The sequence below is a fragment of the Tripterygium wilfordii genome, chromosome 2 (genome assembly GCF_013401445.1).
Source record: "Tripterygium wilfordii isolate XIE 37 chromosome 2, ASM1340144v1, whole genome shotgun sequence".
Lineage (NCBI taxonomy): Eukaryota > Viridiplantae > Streptophyta > Magnoliopsida > Celastrales > Celastraceae > Tripterygium > Tripterygium wilfordii.
In genome coordinates, this window is record NC_052233.1 from 9897839 (window position 1) to 9912288 (window position 14450).

General features: G+C 36.9%; 1 protein-coding gene across 2 annotated transcripts; it reads right to left on the minus strand.

Annotated features, from left to right (window-relative positions):
• Positions 1-610: 610 nt before the first annotated feature.
• LOC119982047 (DNA polymerase delta catalytic subunit) lies at positions 611-13813 on the minus strand. Of its 2 annotated transcripts, none has more exons than XM_038825220.1 (31): positions 13402-13813; positions 13162-13272; positions 12536-12642; positions 12284-12443; positions 11889-12084; positions 11643-11778; positions 11419-11556; positions 10702-10779; positions 10463-10554; positions 10042-10108; positions 9870-9941; positions 8641-8727; positions 8221-8340; positions 8036-8134; positions 6592-6699; positions 6393-6488; positions 6225-6290; positions 6054-6110; positions 5848-5935; positions 5673-5752; positions 5212-5325; positions 4463-4577; positions 4208-4380; positions 3973-4044; positions 3354-3428; positions 3176-3265; positions 2927-3087; positions 1816-1889; positions 1623-1710; positions 1036-1136; positions 611-925 (listed from the first exon to the last, which is right to left on the minus strand). In XM_038825220.1, exons 1-30 carry the CDS (start codon positions 13796-13798, stop codon positions 1049-1051), a joined length of 3405 nt encoding a protein of 1134 aa, XP_038681148.1. In that variant the 5' UTR covers positions 13799-13813; the 3' UTR covers positions 611-925; positions 1036-1048. The 2 variants fall into 2 exon arrangements, with proteins under 2 accessions (XP_038681148.1, XP_038681156.1); XM_038825228.1 differs by having other exon boundaries at positions 1029-1136.
• Between the last annotated feature and the right edge of the window lie 637 nt (positions 13814-14450).

The window sequence follows — 14450 nt, forward strand, 5'->3', positions numbered from 1 at the left end:
TATAAACATACATCCGAGCCACCCTCGTTGGAATGATAAAGATGATACACTCAAACCACTAATTGTAATGATAAGGAGGATGTTTATCACCTTGATAATCAAGATTTGTATTCCCCTCCCCCATTTCATGACGAAAAAATAAAACTTCTCTATAAACATGATTTTAACATTTCGCATGCAGAAATCAAGTAAATATTTTTTTAAAGATCTTTTGGTTATTATCATTAGACAAATTCAACAAATATCTCGAAACCGTGTCATTTTCACTCAATTGCTAACGTTAATATATCATCACCGTCACACTCGTGATCGTTCAATGAATATCACAAACAAGGGAAAATATGTAACAAAGAGGTTATGCGAGGTGCATAGAACATTTCAGAACTTATATTCCCAACAGGCCACCAAACAACATTGATTTCTCTCTCAAGCAATAAACAGATAGTAACCTTTGGTAACTTGACTCTTAACATCCCCCTCCCCCTTTTTTTTTAAAATCTCTCCTCCCTTCATTTTCATAATTTCATTAAATTTCAGTCCTTATTTCTTTTCCTCGTAGGGATGGACGCATAAAAAAGTACCAGGCTTTCAAGGGTTGATACATTATGAGTGTCCATAATTAAGGATATTTTCAGATAATTTCACGGGTCAACATCTTTTCCCGTACCAGTGCCACATTGACCAGATTACAACTTTTGGCAGACTGCACAGTATCAACAAGGCGGGGAAAAAGGCCCAGTTTTGAATCTTTGCATTTTGGTCAAATTTCGCAGTAGCAACAATTAGACTAAACGAAGGTGAGGAGAAGGGCAAAGCTCAAGACAAAGGAGAGACTTCCAAACTTCAGAGAAGTGCTGTCTGTGTTCAATTTTCCCATCAGAAAAACAGTTCTCTTGTCATACAAGTATGTATTACGTCAATGCATCTGAACATATCCATAAACATTTATAAATTAAATATAATGTTAAAGTTATGCTAATGCCTAAGCCTAAGAGAATGATAATGGGCATACAATTATACAAACATACCACTAACCTTCTAGCGTGTCTTAGAAGTTCCACCGATCTAGTTGCTGCCTGGCCTCAGTCATGTCCTTCTGTGCCTTCTTCCTCCGATAAAATATTGGGCAGTCCCGACTAAAACAAAATAATATCAGTACTTGTAAACGCCATATTAAAAAACACTTCAAACGACACGGAACAAGCAAAATGAGAGTAGAGGATACATAAACCATGCAATTGCAGTAATCAAATCACCAAATCATAACCTTGCTTACTGTAGAGTATTGCAAAGTTCAGTCCATTCAATGCAAACAGCATGAAATAAAGAGTCCCATTTTTCTAGAAAAGGCATGGTGCTGAATTGGGTTTTAACCACTGAAACAAGATCAACTTTCATGCTATACTTTTCTCTCAAATCCCAACTAAAAATAAAAAGAATGGAAAGTGTTGTTGGCCCAGTCGTAGCCTACTCCTCAGGCCTTGAACCAGGGAAAGGTCAAAGTGGTTGAGTCTCTTCTCACACTAATAACAATACTAAAAGAAACTGGACTTGTCAAAAAAAAAATGGAAGGAATTTTATTTAAAAGCTGGACTATTTTACAGTAAGGTAAATGTGAAAACCTTGTGCAGAGTACATCCTGATGTAGAGAGCCTTGGCATTCTTGGCATTGTGTCCACAGCCTCCCAAACAGCTCCTCTAGCTCAGATACTGCAACCAATCAATAATTCCCAATCAGCAAAAATATTCGATCCATCCAGCATGTGTAACACTATCTCACACTAGATTAAGCTAAAGTGTTGAGAAGAGGTCTACCATGAGAAACTGTTTTGCAGTACAGTTCAGCTTCTCTTCCTTTGCAGTGCAGGCAGAGAGTATGATCTGAGTTGCTAGTACAAGAAAGGACAATGATTAATTTTAGGTTCCTCACACAATAGTAGAGTCCCATATCGATATAAGATAAAGTTGAGAAGGCAAGGATGATATCTAAATGCATGATTATTATGTTTTGAAAGGAAAATCCTACCAGTAGATAAGAATGCTATTAAATAGACAAATGGAACCTATCCATACATGTTCTCCAATTGAAAATTGCATTAAATACACTCTAATGAGAGTGTGATGAATGAATCTAGCGTGAGAGAGAGAGAGAGAGAGATTTCCTATCATTTCCTATTTATTTTATGTAGCCTCTCACAGGTGTCCTATATTCTATGAATGACTTCAGGTCTCAATATGTGCGCACTCTAATCCTGAGTCGCTGACAAATATGAACCACATTCCTGCCCTAGCAGGCTAAGAGCTCTGGAAACACTGCCCATCAGGAGCTCATTATATGCTCCACCAGAAAACTGAAATTGCTAAATGTGACACTTCAGACTGCTTTCTCTGACTTGGAACTGGAAGTACAATTTTTAACTGGAAAAAAGATTATCAACGTTCCAATATTTTCAATGTTTCATGGTTTCCATGGGATTACTCGGCAATATTGGACGGACAAGTTGGAAAAAAGTGCAATACATTCCATCTCTTAATCATTCACTCTCTCACTATCTTTTCTGCCATACAGAAGGGACAAAATTTGTGGACCAAATAAAAAGTTCTCTCCCCTTTTCAAACCTTCACTTTTCTTAGTAAACAATGATAAACAGAGAAAGTGCAATCTAACCAACCATTTCCCATCCTACAAACAGCCTGTTGTGCAAGGTAAGAAAATAGGCACGGAAGCACAAGATTCTCAGGAGTTAAACTATAAGAGAACAGTACAAGACTGAAAAATAGTACTATTCATGATCAAAGAACATAGCCAATCCAAGAATCCAGGAATGCTCAGAAATACGTGGGAAACTGATGAGAGACTCATTCGGAAATGGCTTTTTAAGTTTTACAAAGAAGAAAATGTAAGCACATCGGAAATAAATCATACCTTAGTAATGCCCTGCAACCAATGCAAGATAATTTTTTCTTAGCAAATCTCATAATTCCCCCAGTGGTAGGAGTAGAGATGGAAATAGCTCTTGTATGACTTCCCTGGAGAAGTTCCTTGCTAGCATTCTTCAAAATGGGCTCAAAAATTCTTAGAAGTGGCTGTAACATATATACTACTGTTAACAGGAGACTTAAACAATGAAGAAAATTCTCAGAACTTAATCAAGAATACTACTTGCAAACTGACCTTGCTAATTTGATTTTCAAGATAGTATTGAGGGTCTATCGGTATATTGTTTTCTAGTACATAGATAGGGTCTTCTGACCTCTCGTACGCCTAGTCATCAACAGTAGTGTAGTCATGATAAACAGAATGTGGCTAATCAATCTTAATGTAGAGTAATATAAATAACTAGCAATATTACCTTGGCACCTTTTGTAGCTTTAATTATAACATAAGGTACTCGATCCCCAACATTTGGAGCAGTTGCAGCATCCCGCTGTAAATCACAAATTGAACAAGGTCCTTTTATGTCCTGAAATTTCACCATTACACTAGGAGATGGACAGCCCCATAACTATCATATGAGCTACCATTTGTCCAGAAAGAAAATATAGTACATGAAATTACAACAAATAGTATAAAATGAGAGGCAGAAAGCATGAGCATCTTCAAGCAAACCATGTAATTCTAGAACCTTACATGTCTCCAGGAAACTTCATATTCCAGTTTGGAGAGCATTTAATAGTCTAAGCATACGTATATATTACTGGAAACCAATGCAAAACAAAACTTTTAAAAACAACTGTGGGACAAAATTATAACATTTGTCATAAGTATTCAGTCCAAATACACATTCATTCAGAACAAAGACAATTGTTCTTTAGTCACACTTATGAACCAATTTAGAGAACACTAAAGGTTGAATATTTACATAAAGAACTGGAAGAATTCGATAAAAATCTTGGGAGCATATGCAAGATATTTAAAAGCACGAAGTACAATAGGAGGATGAAAGTACAAAAAAAACAAAGATGTAGAACCTTGCGCATGCGTTCAGCGAGTTCAACATGAGCTGCCTTTACTTCATAATCATCTCCTGTTTTTGTGAGACCCTGTTCAACCAAATATATCAGTGTAGCTAGAAAATATAAATCTCAATCACAATCACGTGATCAATAAGAATGCAGTAAAATGGCAATCGTGCTGCTCTTGCAGGCAAAAGCTGAAGGTTTACAAAGCATATTTAAACCTGTTTTATCAGAAACTTTCTCCCACCTTAGTGATCACCAAAAGTGACAAATCCATACGGTTCAAGAGAAGATCTGATATAGTATTTTTGACATACTGGACTGCGCCAGGAACATCTCTGTCAATTAATATCTTGTGAAGACACTCAGTTACCAAGTTTTTAACCAACAAACAATTGTCTCTTCGAACAGTTTCAATGCCTGTCCAAATAGATGCTGAGGTTAGAAAAAAGTCCAGAGAGTATTACACAGCCACAAATAGTTCACAAGCTCCAAAGTTTACCTTTAGTATCCATTTTGTCAAATCCCTTAGGATTTGTCCAAAGCAAACCAGCATATCTCTTCTTGCTTATCAACAGATAAGGATAATAAACCTTCTCAAACTCTAATTTGATGGGCTTCGCACAATACATAGTCCCAGAAGGTGAAAAAAACAAAGAATCAGATCAACCGCAAAATGAAAATCATAGAGTGAGAACACCTGCTTAAAATAAAGAGATGCTTCAATTTAACATAAAGAGATGCCTCATCTAAGAACCAGGCACATCAGCAAATTACAAGTCAGATTTCGAACATAAAGAGATGCTTCAATTTACAAGTCATATTTCTAAGAACACTAACACATAAATAGGTTGCATTTGTGTGCATCCAGGCACATCAACAAATTATGTCAGTACATTTCAATGAATTTAGAACCTATCGACAAGAAGTTTAGGTCATGCATGAAAGCCTCCAAATCCGATAGTTATACAAGCCATAAATTTTCATCACTTCCTATACGCAATAAATAAAATGTAGAAACCAAATCCTGGATCCCAACTTTAAGTCCAGCCACAATTTAGAGGCCGACAGGCAGTAACCATCTCCGAACCCTAGATACCTTCTATAACTCCAAACGCTAAGATCCCTAATTCCTAAACTGTTAACCATCATCAAAATCAATTATACGCAGATTATTTGAATCTGTCTCACATCACCACCTAAACAACCATGCTTGCCTTTCCATATAAAAAAAAAGAAGGAAGCACCTGCCTTAGTGAAAGTTCCACTGATAAAATCAGCAGCTTCTCTTCCCAGGTTCATTGCTGCTTCTACTGTAGACACGCCAAACTGTACCATGACCGAGTCTGTGTCCCCATAAATAACCTTAGCATAAAAAACAGTGCTTAAATCAGAAAAGTGTTAGCAAGTCCCCATAGATAAGACACATATATGTACACATGCACACATACAAACGAAGATTTGACACACTGCAACTCTACCACTAGGCCACATGTTCATCTGTGCCAAATTCAGGGTATAAAAAGCAAAATTGTGAAAGAATTTCCAAGGGTAATATGATTTGACTAGAATATATACGTATATTGACAAACACCTTCTACATGAAATACTGGCAAGAGTCCATGCTAAGACAGCCAGAACCAACCTGTACCTAACAAAGTTTCTTGCTATACTACGTATCCCATTAAAAACTGGAGTTCCAGATGACATACCTCAGCATTGTGTTCATAACCCCCCAGTGTCGTAAACTTATCTTCCACTAGCTTTTTGGTGTGCTCAATCATTTCTCGACCTTAACAAGGCAACCTTTATTAGCAGAAGCAGAACCATAAAGAAAGTCGGAAAAGTATTTGTAGCAAGAAGTCAAGGCATGTGTTATTGAAATACCATAGCTAGTGACACTTGAAGAAATCTCTAGACAAGGCAATTGGGCAACAGTGGCTCCAGTAAATCCATATACAGAATTTGCACTAATCTGGAAAACAGAAGACATTAAGAATCTCAAAGTATGGAAATGCATCAAGCAAAAGGACAATTGAATGAATGATAATTTACAAGTACTAAAATGACAAATGAGACAGTTTCAGACATACTTTCAAGGCCAGCTGTCGACCATCAAGAACAGCCTTCTCAAATGGATCTTTTGCCTCCTAGAATAAAATACGATCGTATTATGAAAACACAAGAGCACTAGCACTAATGAAGCTAGTAAAGAAAACAGAAAACAGTCACCAGAAGCCAAGTATAGACTTAAAAGTAATTACCTTCAAATCAGCTTTTGCTCTTTTACGAGCACCAATCAGTTCTTCAAGAATTTCAGGAAGAATTCCCTGAAATCGCAGCAACCATTTGTAATCAAATGTAATTAGTACACATTTGAAGGAAAATATAATAGTAACAAAATTAATTGACATCACAAGAAACTCTTGAACCTTCTGCAAGTTTGGTTTAACAAACATTTCACCAGATGGAGTTTTATTGACACATTCTGGGGGGAGATTGAGTCTGCGAACATCTTCAGGAGTCACCTACATAGATATTGTGAAGGATAAATTACTTGACATGATCTCAATTTTAAACAATACTTATGTCTAACAATCGACTTCCCATAAGATAAGGGAAAAGACTCACCAGAGTGCAGTAGCATAAATTATACGCCATCATAATTGATGGATACAAAGATGCAAAATCCAATGTTGCAATTGGCTTTTCATAGAATCCTGCCTTTGCCTCCAATACCTGAGATTTTTAACATGCAAACAGGAGAGGACATGAAAAATTGCAGGCTCAAATATTAGAGAGTGTGTAAAACTGGAAATAAAGCTCAACAGAGAGCTGAACACAATAAAAAAGAAGAAGAGAGAAACATATGTTGTGAAATTATCCATCTTTCAAAATGGACAGGTGCTCCTACTTACATACATGACCAGTCTCTTACAAACATCAAAGTTCACACGTGAATGTATTTTTCTACCTGGAACATCAAAAGCTGGATTGGAATCTAATAGTGGACAGAAGCAACCATGCGAATCTCCAGAAAGCATCAAACCACTGCTTTCACAAGTTAAAAGCCAAATGCCACACAATAAACTCTAACAACTTGAATAAATTCAGAAAACAAGGCAACCAATAAGTACCAATTACTCACACTAACACTATAGACTCGAGTCAACCACAAACCCACGTATTTACATTTAAGAGCCCCGAATGCATGTGAAATTATGCTGTCAAAACCAAATCAGGAAGACCCCCTCCTAGGGGCTTGCTTGAGTGCAAAGAGAACCGGAAACGGCCATCTTCTTAAGTGTCATGCTCATCGCCCCTCTTCAAAATATATATGTCAATGCATGATGTAGCACAATAAAATCACTGATTCTAGACACAGAACAAAAGGTTTAGCTAGGCTATGTTAGTTTGTTACGTTATTGAAGCGCAAATGTAATTGTATACGAGCATGTATAGACCACAGTACCACACTGCCATAATGATAAGACTTGAAAAACTTTTGAAACTACCAAAGAAACTCCAAAAGATATTACTAATCATAATTGTATGCAATTACTGAATCACATCTCCCGGTTCCCCCTCTAGAAAAATGGAAACTAACTCTTCACTAACTACTTAAAAGTTGAAGACCAGCAGTAATCCTAACTATCAGCCACAAGAGATCGACATCATAAAGCCAATGAGGGATGTAAGTTGTAATATCAACTGTACTTCCTAACAAACTACAAAAAAAAAATCAAAATGCATTTATTCCAAATCCATATTCTCTTTTAAATAGCTTCAAACTTTGTAGGACATGAGATTGTATAACTGGTAGAATAAAGTTGCAAATGATGCTCTATTGCTAGAATAGAAAGGGGGGTTATATTGTCTACTTCAAATTTTTATTCAAAAACTAATACTTAGTACGTATTAAAAGTGGTGCACTCTAGGACAAAAGCCCAGTTAATAGATTATACAGTATGAAAACAATGTCAAGATAGCCGCATTACAAAAGAAGAACTATGCAATGACCGGCTAATTCATGGTAATATAACAATACACAAGGCAATGCAGGATTTGAGCTTACAGTAGCACCCTCGTACGTCCCTTGCTCAGATCCTGCTTGTTTGACATTGGGAATAACAAGGTTCTTCTGTTTAGCCTTCCTAAGAAGTTGAGAAAGCACCTGAAACAATGAATTAACATTCTTGTAAGCAGCTAATCTAATCACTTGGCAAATCAGTCAACTAGTTGAAAATGCACCTAGCTAACCTTGATGCTTTGCCCTCTGGAAAGAAGAAAAGAGATAGGCACGCCTGTGACACGTGCCATTTCTACATAGTTATAGATGTACATCAGTTTGTCCAAAAGTCGCTGTGGGAGATACGCATCCTGCTTAGACGGACAACATTTTGATTTTAGATAAACCATGCATTCAAAGTTTGAAAATCTAGTGAGAGGCAAAAGAAACGGATTTGTCATCTCAACAACATGGTGAAAGGGCCCTAAGCTTGCTGAATACAATGCTGTTTAGTTCTATCATAAGTTCGCTTCGTTTATGAAAGATCATTGCCGGTTATAACATACAAGCCCACAAATAGAGCTATTGGGGCCTCCTGTATCCAAAACACACGAAATTTTGAGGAAAGAAAGATAAGACTCGACAAGCAAGAGGAACTGAGATCCATGAACCTTCAAACAATATACAGCAAGCCGCCTCCTAGTTTCTCCATTCCCATTCTGAAGATCAGAGATTATGGAATGATGGACATCCTCTTTCTGCACAAGAGAACTGCAGTCAGCAACATCAAAATCAAATCGACAGTAAGCTTCATGGAGGACCGGGCAGGGGAATGGAGGAAGGGGGGGGACAGACTTAGTATGCGAAAAATAAAGGATAGCAAATCAACTGCAACAAATCAAGAAAAAAAAATTGGCGAAGAAAGGCCAGAAGAGGAGAAGGACAAAAGCCAAACAAGCCTTTGTACTCAGAGAGAGGAGCAAGAATGTGCAAACAACCACAGACACGGAGTTCCCTCAAGGATTTTTTGGGAAGTTCCAGTCATATCAAATAATCATATCCAATAAACGCATGTCTTTCCCAGAACCCAAGTGTTCCTACCATAATTCCACAAGAACTTCCAGAATCCTAGGGACAATCAAGAGAAGCACATACAAAAACTGAGAGACTTAAGCAGATTGAAGTAAAAACAAAAGATTAAGATGGACATCAGGAGAACATCTTCTGATATAATGATGTAAACCATAGGTTGCTGCAGGTGAGCACATATACATATATGCAGACCAACATTTAAGAATTGGTCAGGGTCTTAGATTGTCATGCACAAGTGTGCCATTGAAGATAATAAATGCATTTATGGCACAATTCAATCCATAGAAAGGACTTGTGGCCAACGATAAATATGACCATTTTAAAATATATCCACAGAATTGAAAACCCATCCTAAAACTTTTATTTGAACACCATAACTGCAGTGGAAGTGCTTCCCAATATAAACAGAAGCCACTAAAGTATGCATGGCACGAAAATATTGTCTACCTCTCTCAGTCTAATCCAAAAGTATCCAGAATCCAGATGCAGTAAAGTTTATTTCATTCTCATAAGATCTTGTCTCATTTTCTAACTTATTTTGATTCCCCAATATGCAGATAGCAAGTAAAACATTCATAGAGGTAACTAAAAGTTAAAGGGGAAGAGGAGTTCAGGTCAGACATCCAGAATCGTCTAATGACAAAAAAAACTTCTGCTTTGCAGCTTGAAAACTAACTTGTGCATTGGTTCAATCAATAAAGCTGTTCAACACCAAAGAAAACATTCTTGAATGCAAATGTTGACGCTGCTCTATGAATTTTACAAGGAAGAAACAAGATGTGATCCTGAAATGAAATCCAAAATCTACCTGCTCAGAAAGAAAGTGAGCTGAAACAGAATTCAATGAATATGAGCTTAATTTATAGTCCCGTTGAATAGCCTGCAACCAAAAAGTAAAAGAGTAACTAATTCGTATTAAATTGGGATGATACCATGTACAACTAAGGACAGGATCATTTGAAAGAAAAACTCTACGAAACCTGAAGCAAATCAAATTGAACTCTTCCTTCCACAGTGACTTCTTTACTTTCCCTTGTTCCATATTGTCTGTAATGCCAACAAATATCAGCACGCCAAATCAGAATTAGAATGCCTATAACCAAGACTAAAATAATATCGCTAAAAGAATATACAATTAGAATTAGAACGCCTATAACCAAGACTAAAATAATTTCACTAAAAGAATATACAATTAGAATGCCTGTAATAATAATAGATAGGAGCACAAGTAAATACATGGAGTTCTGTAAGGCCATAAGCATTTGCAGTAACTGTTTTAATCAATTAAACGATTTTCTGAGACAAGCAACCTAGAAAAATACCTTAAAAATTCTCTGAAAAGGTTCGTATCTCAACTTAGCAATTAAGATATTGACTATCACAGAAGAATTAAGATGGTACCTTGATGAAAAGGTCGTGTCTTTAACACGAACTCTGCTGTTCCTAATTCGGCCCAATATAGGAAATTCTGCTATTCCCAATGTTTGAGCACGCTGTAAACCATAAAAGAATCATATCAAATTGTTGCAACATGCAACTTGTTAAGACAGGGTAAGTTTGGGTTTCTAACTCAAAAATTCAGGGAAAAAAATAAATAGTAAGCTTCCATCATGATACTGTTGAGGGACAAGTTCACGTACCTCAATGAGATATGGCAAATCAAATTTGCAAATGTTGTAGCCAATTATGATATCTGGGTCCACTTCACGCATAAAATCCTGAGAGCAGAACTTGTCTATTGGACAATGTTCAAATAAAAAGGTTTTGAATCTGGAGGTACAATATTAGTATAATTGGCATGAGGCAATGAGGGTTTTGCATAATTCTATATTGAGTAACCTTCATAATTGGTAGGCTTGTTTCTCTGTTCTAATGAAAGCATTTCAACGAAGCTGGCAAGAAAGACGAGGGGTTTTTAATCTGATGGAACAAGAATGACCCAACTCAAACCTTTCTAGGTGTGTAAAAACAAAAAATCATAGTAAAAACGACGTTGCAACAAGGCATTTATGGATTCTTGAAGTAATTCCGTCATTTCAGTAATGATCCATGAATTTACTTACAGCACCCTCGAAGTTGATAGTTCTTACATGTGTTCATCTAGGATTTGAAAAGTACGCATATAAACCTAGGAGATTAAAATGGCAAACAGTATTTTGTGGGACTGTTTAGCCAGGATAAATGGCATAGTTAAGTCAACCAAGATATCAGGCAGGACAACAGCATAGTTTAAGTAAAACCAATTCTCAAGAGATAACCCTGATCATGTATTATACTTATAAGCAGAAGAATTTGTATGACGTTGCTTTTGTTGCAAGACTAGTGTTTTCTAGAGAGAGAATTCTAAAAAGATTTACCCTCCAAGCTAACAAAACTTCTCTTTCTGTATCAAAAGACATCACATCAACACCAACTATTGGAGAGCATGATTTGAGGGTCATGACATTTCGGACAAATGCCTCATCTTTTCCCTGCAAAGTAACTAAATTGGCCACCTGGAATAGAAAACGAACAAATTCACCATCCATCAAGTTAAGAACTCATATACATCAGAACGATGACAAGAAATTAGGGATCAGACCTGAATAACAGGATCATGAGAAGGTTCTGGAAAATGACCTTTACGGCCAGCACACTCAATGTCAAAACTCAAAACTCGAAATGGGGCCATTTTTGAAAACTCCCCTTCTGGGACATGGCTGATTAGGTCAGAATATCTAGAAATAGTGGTCAAGTGAAAACTCTTCAGGAAGAGATTATATTATGCACATAGATTATTGAACTTCTATTGCAAGAAGACATAGTAGGGTCTTATGCATGGGGATACAAGCAATCAAACTCCAACTGGCAATAAGAAGAGTTCTTTGCTGTCTTCTTATATTTTCCAGCAGGTACTTCAATCCAATTTCCACCAACGATGTTGCAATCGATCATGAATCGAAGAGCAAAAAGGACATTACTTTCATATGTCATGAAGCTCTTCATACCAAGGCCATCAATGTTAATGCCTTTATCAAGAATTCCTGCAAGTATTGGAAAATATTAAATAGAAATGACGTAATGTAGAAGCATGAAGGTCCTTTGTTTTTTTTACTTTTCTATTGACAAAACAATGATGTAAGAAGCATTGCCGTTGAGTTGTATACACATGATCCACAAAAAGAACTGAGTATCATAGGTAACAGGATTTTGATGCTTCAAACCAGTAGAAAAAGGATTTACCGCGGCAGCTGGAGACCATCGTTGGCAAAGCAACCACAATCTTGAGAAAGGGATGAGAAGTTTGCTGCTGGTAATACATGATGCTCCTCTTCTGCACCATTTCAATCCGTCGGACAAATCTCGGTACCTTACTGTTCCTATTCACCTCCCTCATCCTCCCCTAAGAACCACAACATAAAGAATATAGTATACAAATTTTGATCACTAATTCACATGAAGTATAAAAGATAGTCAAATATTGAACCAAAGTACCTCAAGAGTCTGATGAAAACGAGCAATATCATCCGGGCCCATCCCGGGAGGGCAACTGATGTAGAAATATGGCTCAAATCCATGCACGTGACAGCAAACACTATGTCCTAAGAAATAGTCAATATAACAAATTAAGAGATTCACACAAAGCACCATTACACAGAAAATTCTACATGGGAAGAGGGAAAAACAAATGTTAAGCATAGATCTCACTTCTAATAACCTATAAGATATTGGGTGTGAAAGTTAACAGCAGATAAAATATGAGGCGGTTAAGATATGTAAGTTCAAGCCCACCACACTAGATACCATTACCTACAGTTCAATTATGACTTCATCCAAATGTAAACACAGTTATTGCGCTAGTTATAAAGCATAGACAACCAAAAAAAATTCCAGTAAAATTCTGTCTCTAAGTCCAAATTCCAAAAAGAGAAAGTAGTTTCATTCTATTCTATCGCCACAAATTTCAATAAAAACCAAGGAATTTGATGAGCATTATTTCATCAAATAAGTAACGCCTTATGAATAAAAGTGACAAACATATGCTAATTTTTCATAACAACCAAACACTACCGCAGAATAAATAGATAAAGCTGATTGCAGTCTTATAAGCCTGAACTTACCTTCCGTTGTAACCCCAAAAATACGGATAACAGCTGCGGGACCTGACCAATCAGGCAACAATTCTTTGCGACACTCTCCAACCACGTAATCCATTTCAAGCTGCTGAAACACTAAGACCCCCGGAAAGAAAGATAAAACCTAACCCCGTCAATTTTCATAAATAAAATAATCAACCAAAAAAAAAACCTAGGCATATACTATTGCAACGCATACAATCGGGATCGTGCTCGTTCACTCACATATGTTCTTGGCTTGAGAGAGGTAGTCATCAGAGAGAGCCGGCCGAGCCCAGCGAGCAAGGCGGGCGACGATTGCCTCACGTTCCTCAATGTCGCGGAGTATGATGGCCTCCTCGTCCTCGGGGATGAGGGTTTCGTCGAGAAATACATCCTCGTCGACGAATTCGTCTTCGATTGTGGCTTGGTGCTTAGCCGCCGGCGATGGTTGCGGCGTATGTGGTGTTGGCGGCGGTCTCTTTCTGGAATTTCCGTTCATCGTTTCAGGTTTTGAGTTGGAAGGGAGTGCGCGGGAGAGAAGATGGGAATTAGGAAAAGATGAATCCAAATAGTGAAGGGATTTGGCTTTTGTGTTCCCGCCAGTATTGGGCAAGGGTTTTATATGGGGAAGCGTATCCATCACGTGAAGTCACGTGACCTAAAAGACAGAAGGAAACTTTTGGGCGTGGACTGTTTTCCAGGAAACTTTTGGGCTTTGATAGTTCGTTCACAAAGGAAATTGGCTAAAAACAAATTTTCACATGTACTATGGGTCCTGATATTTGCACACAAATTTGGACTCAATATACACATATTTTTTAAAAATATTTTAGTTTACCAATTTATCCTTAAATGAAATTACTTTAAAACCTATCTACTTTTTGCACCCATATTTTTTACTCAATATAATACAATTAAATTTAACTTTGTAACCCTAATATTTTAGTTAAATTTTTATAGGAAGGATCGTTCTCCTCTCACCTCCTATCTTCTCTTAGTCTTCCATCTTTCTCCCAATATTGGATATTCATGGATTACAAGAACAATATTATGATAAAGAATTCAATGTCTTCGCCTAGTTACATTGAAGAAGAGAGGAAACTTACTGAAAATTATTAAAAAAAACAACATTACAGAGAATCTCGTAGAAGACAATGAAGAGAGCGATATTGGACAAAATCCCCCCAATAAAGTAAGTATATAATTTTTTATTTTAATTGTGTTAATATGATATTGTTAAACCCTTCCATGTTTGACGGCGGAGGACATAAGATTTATTCTCCAATATGGAA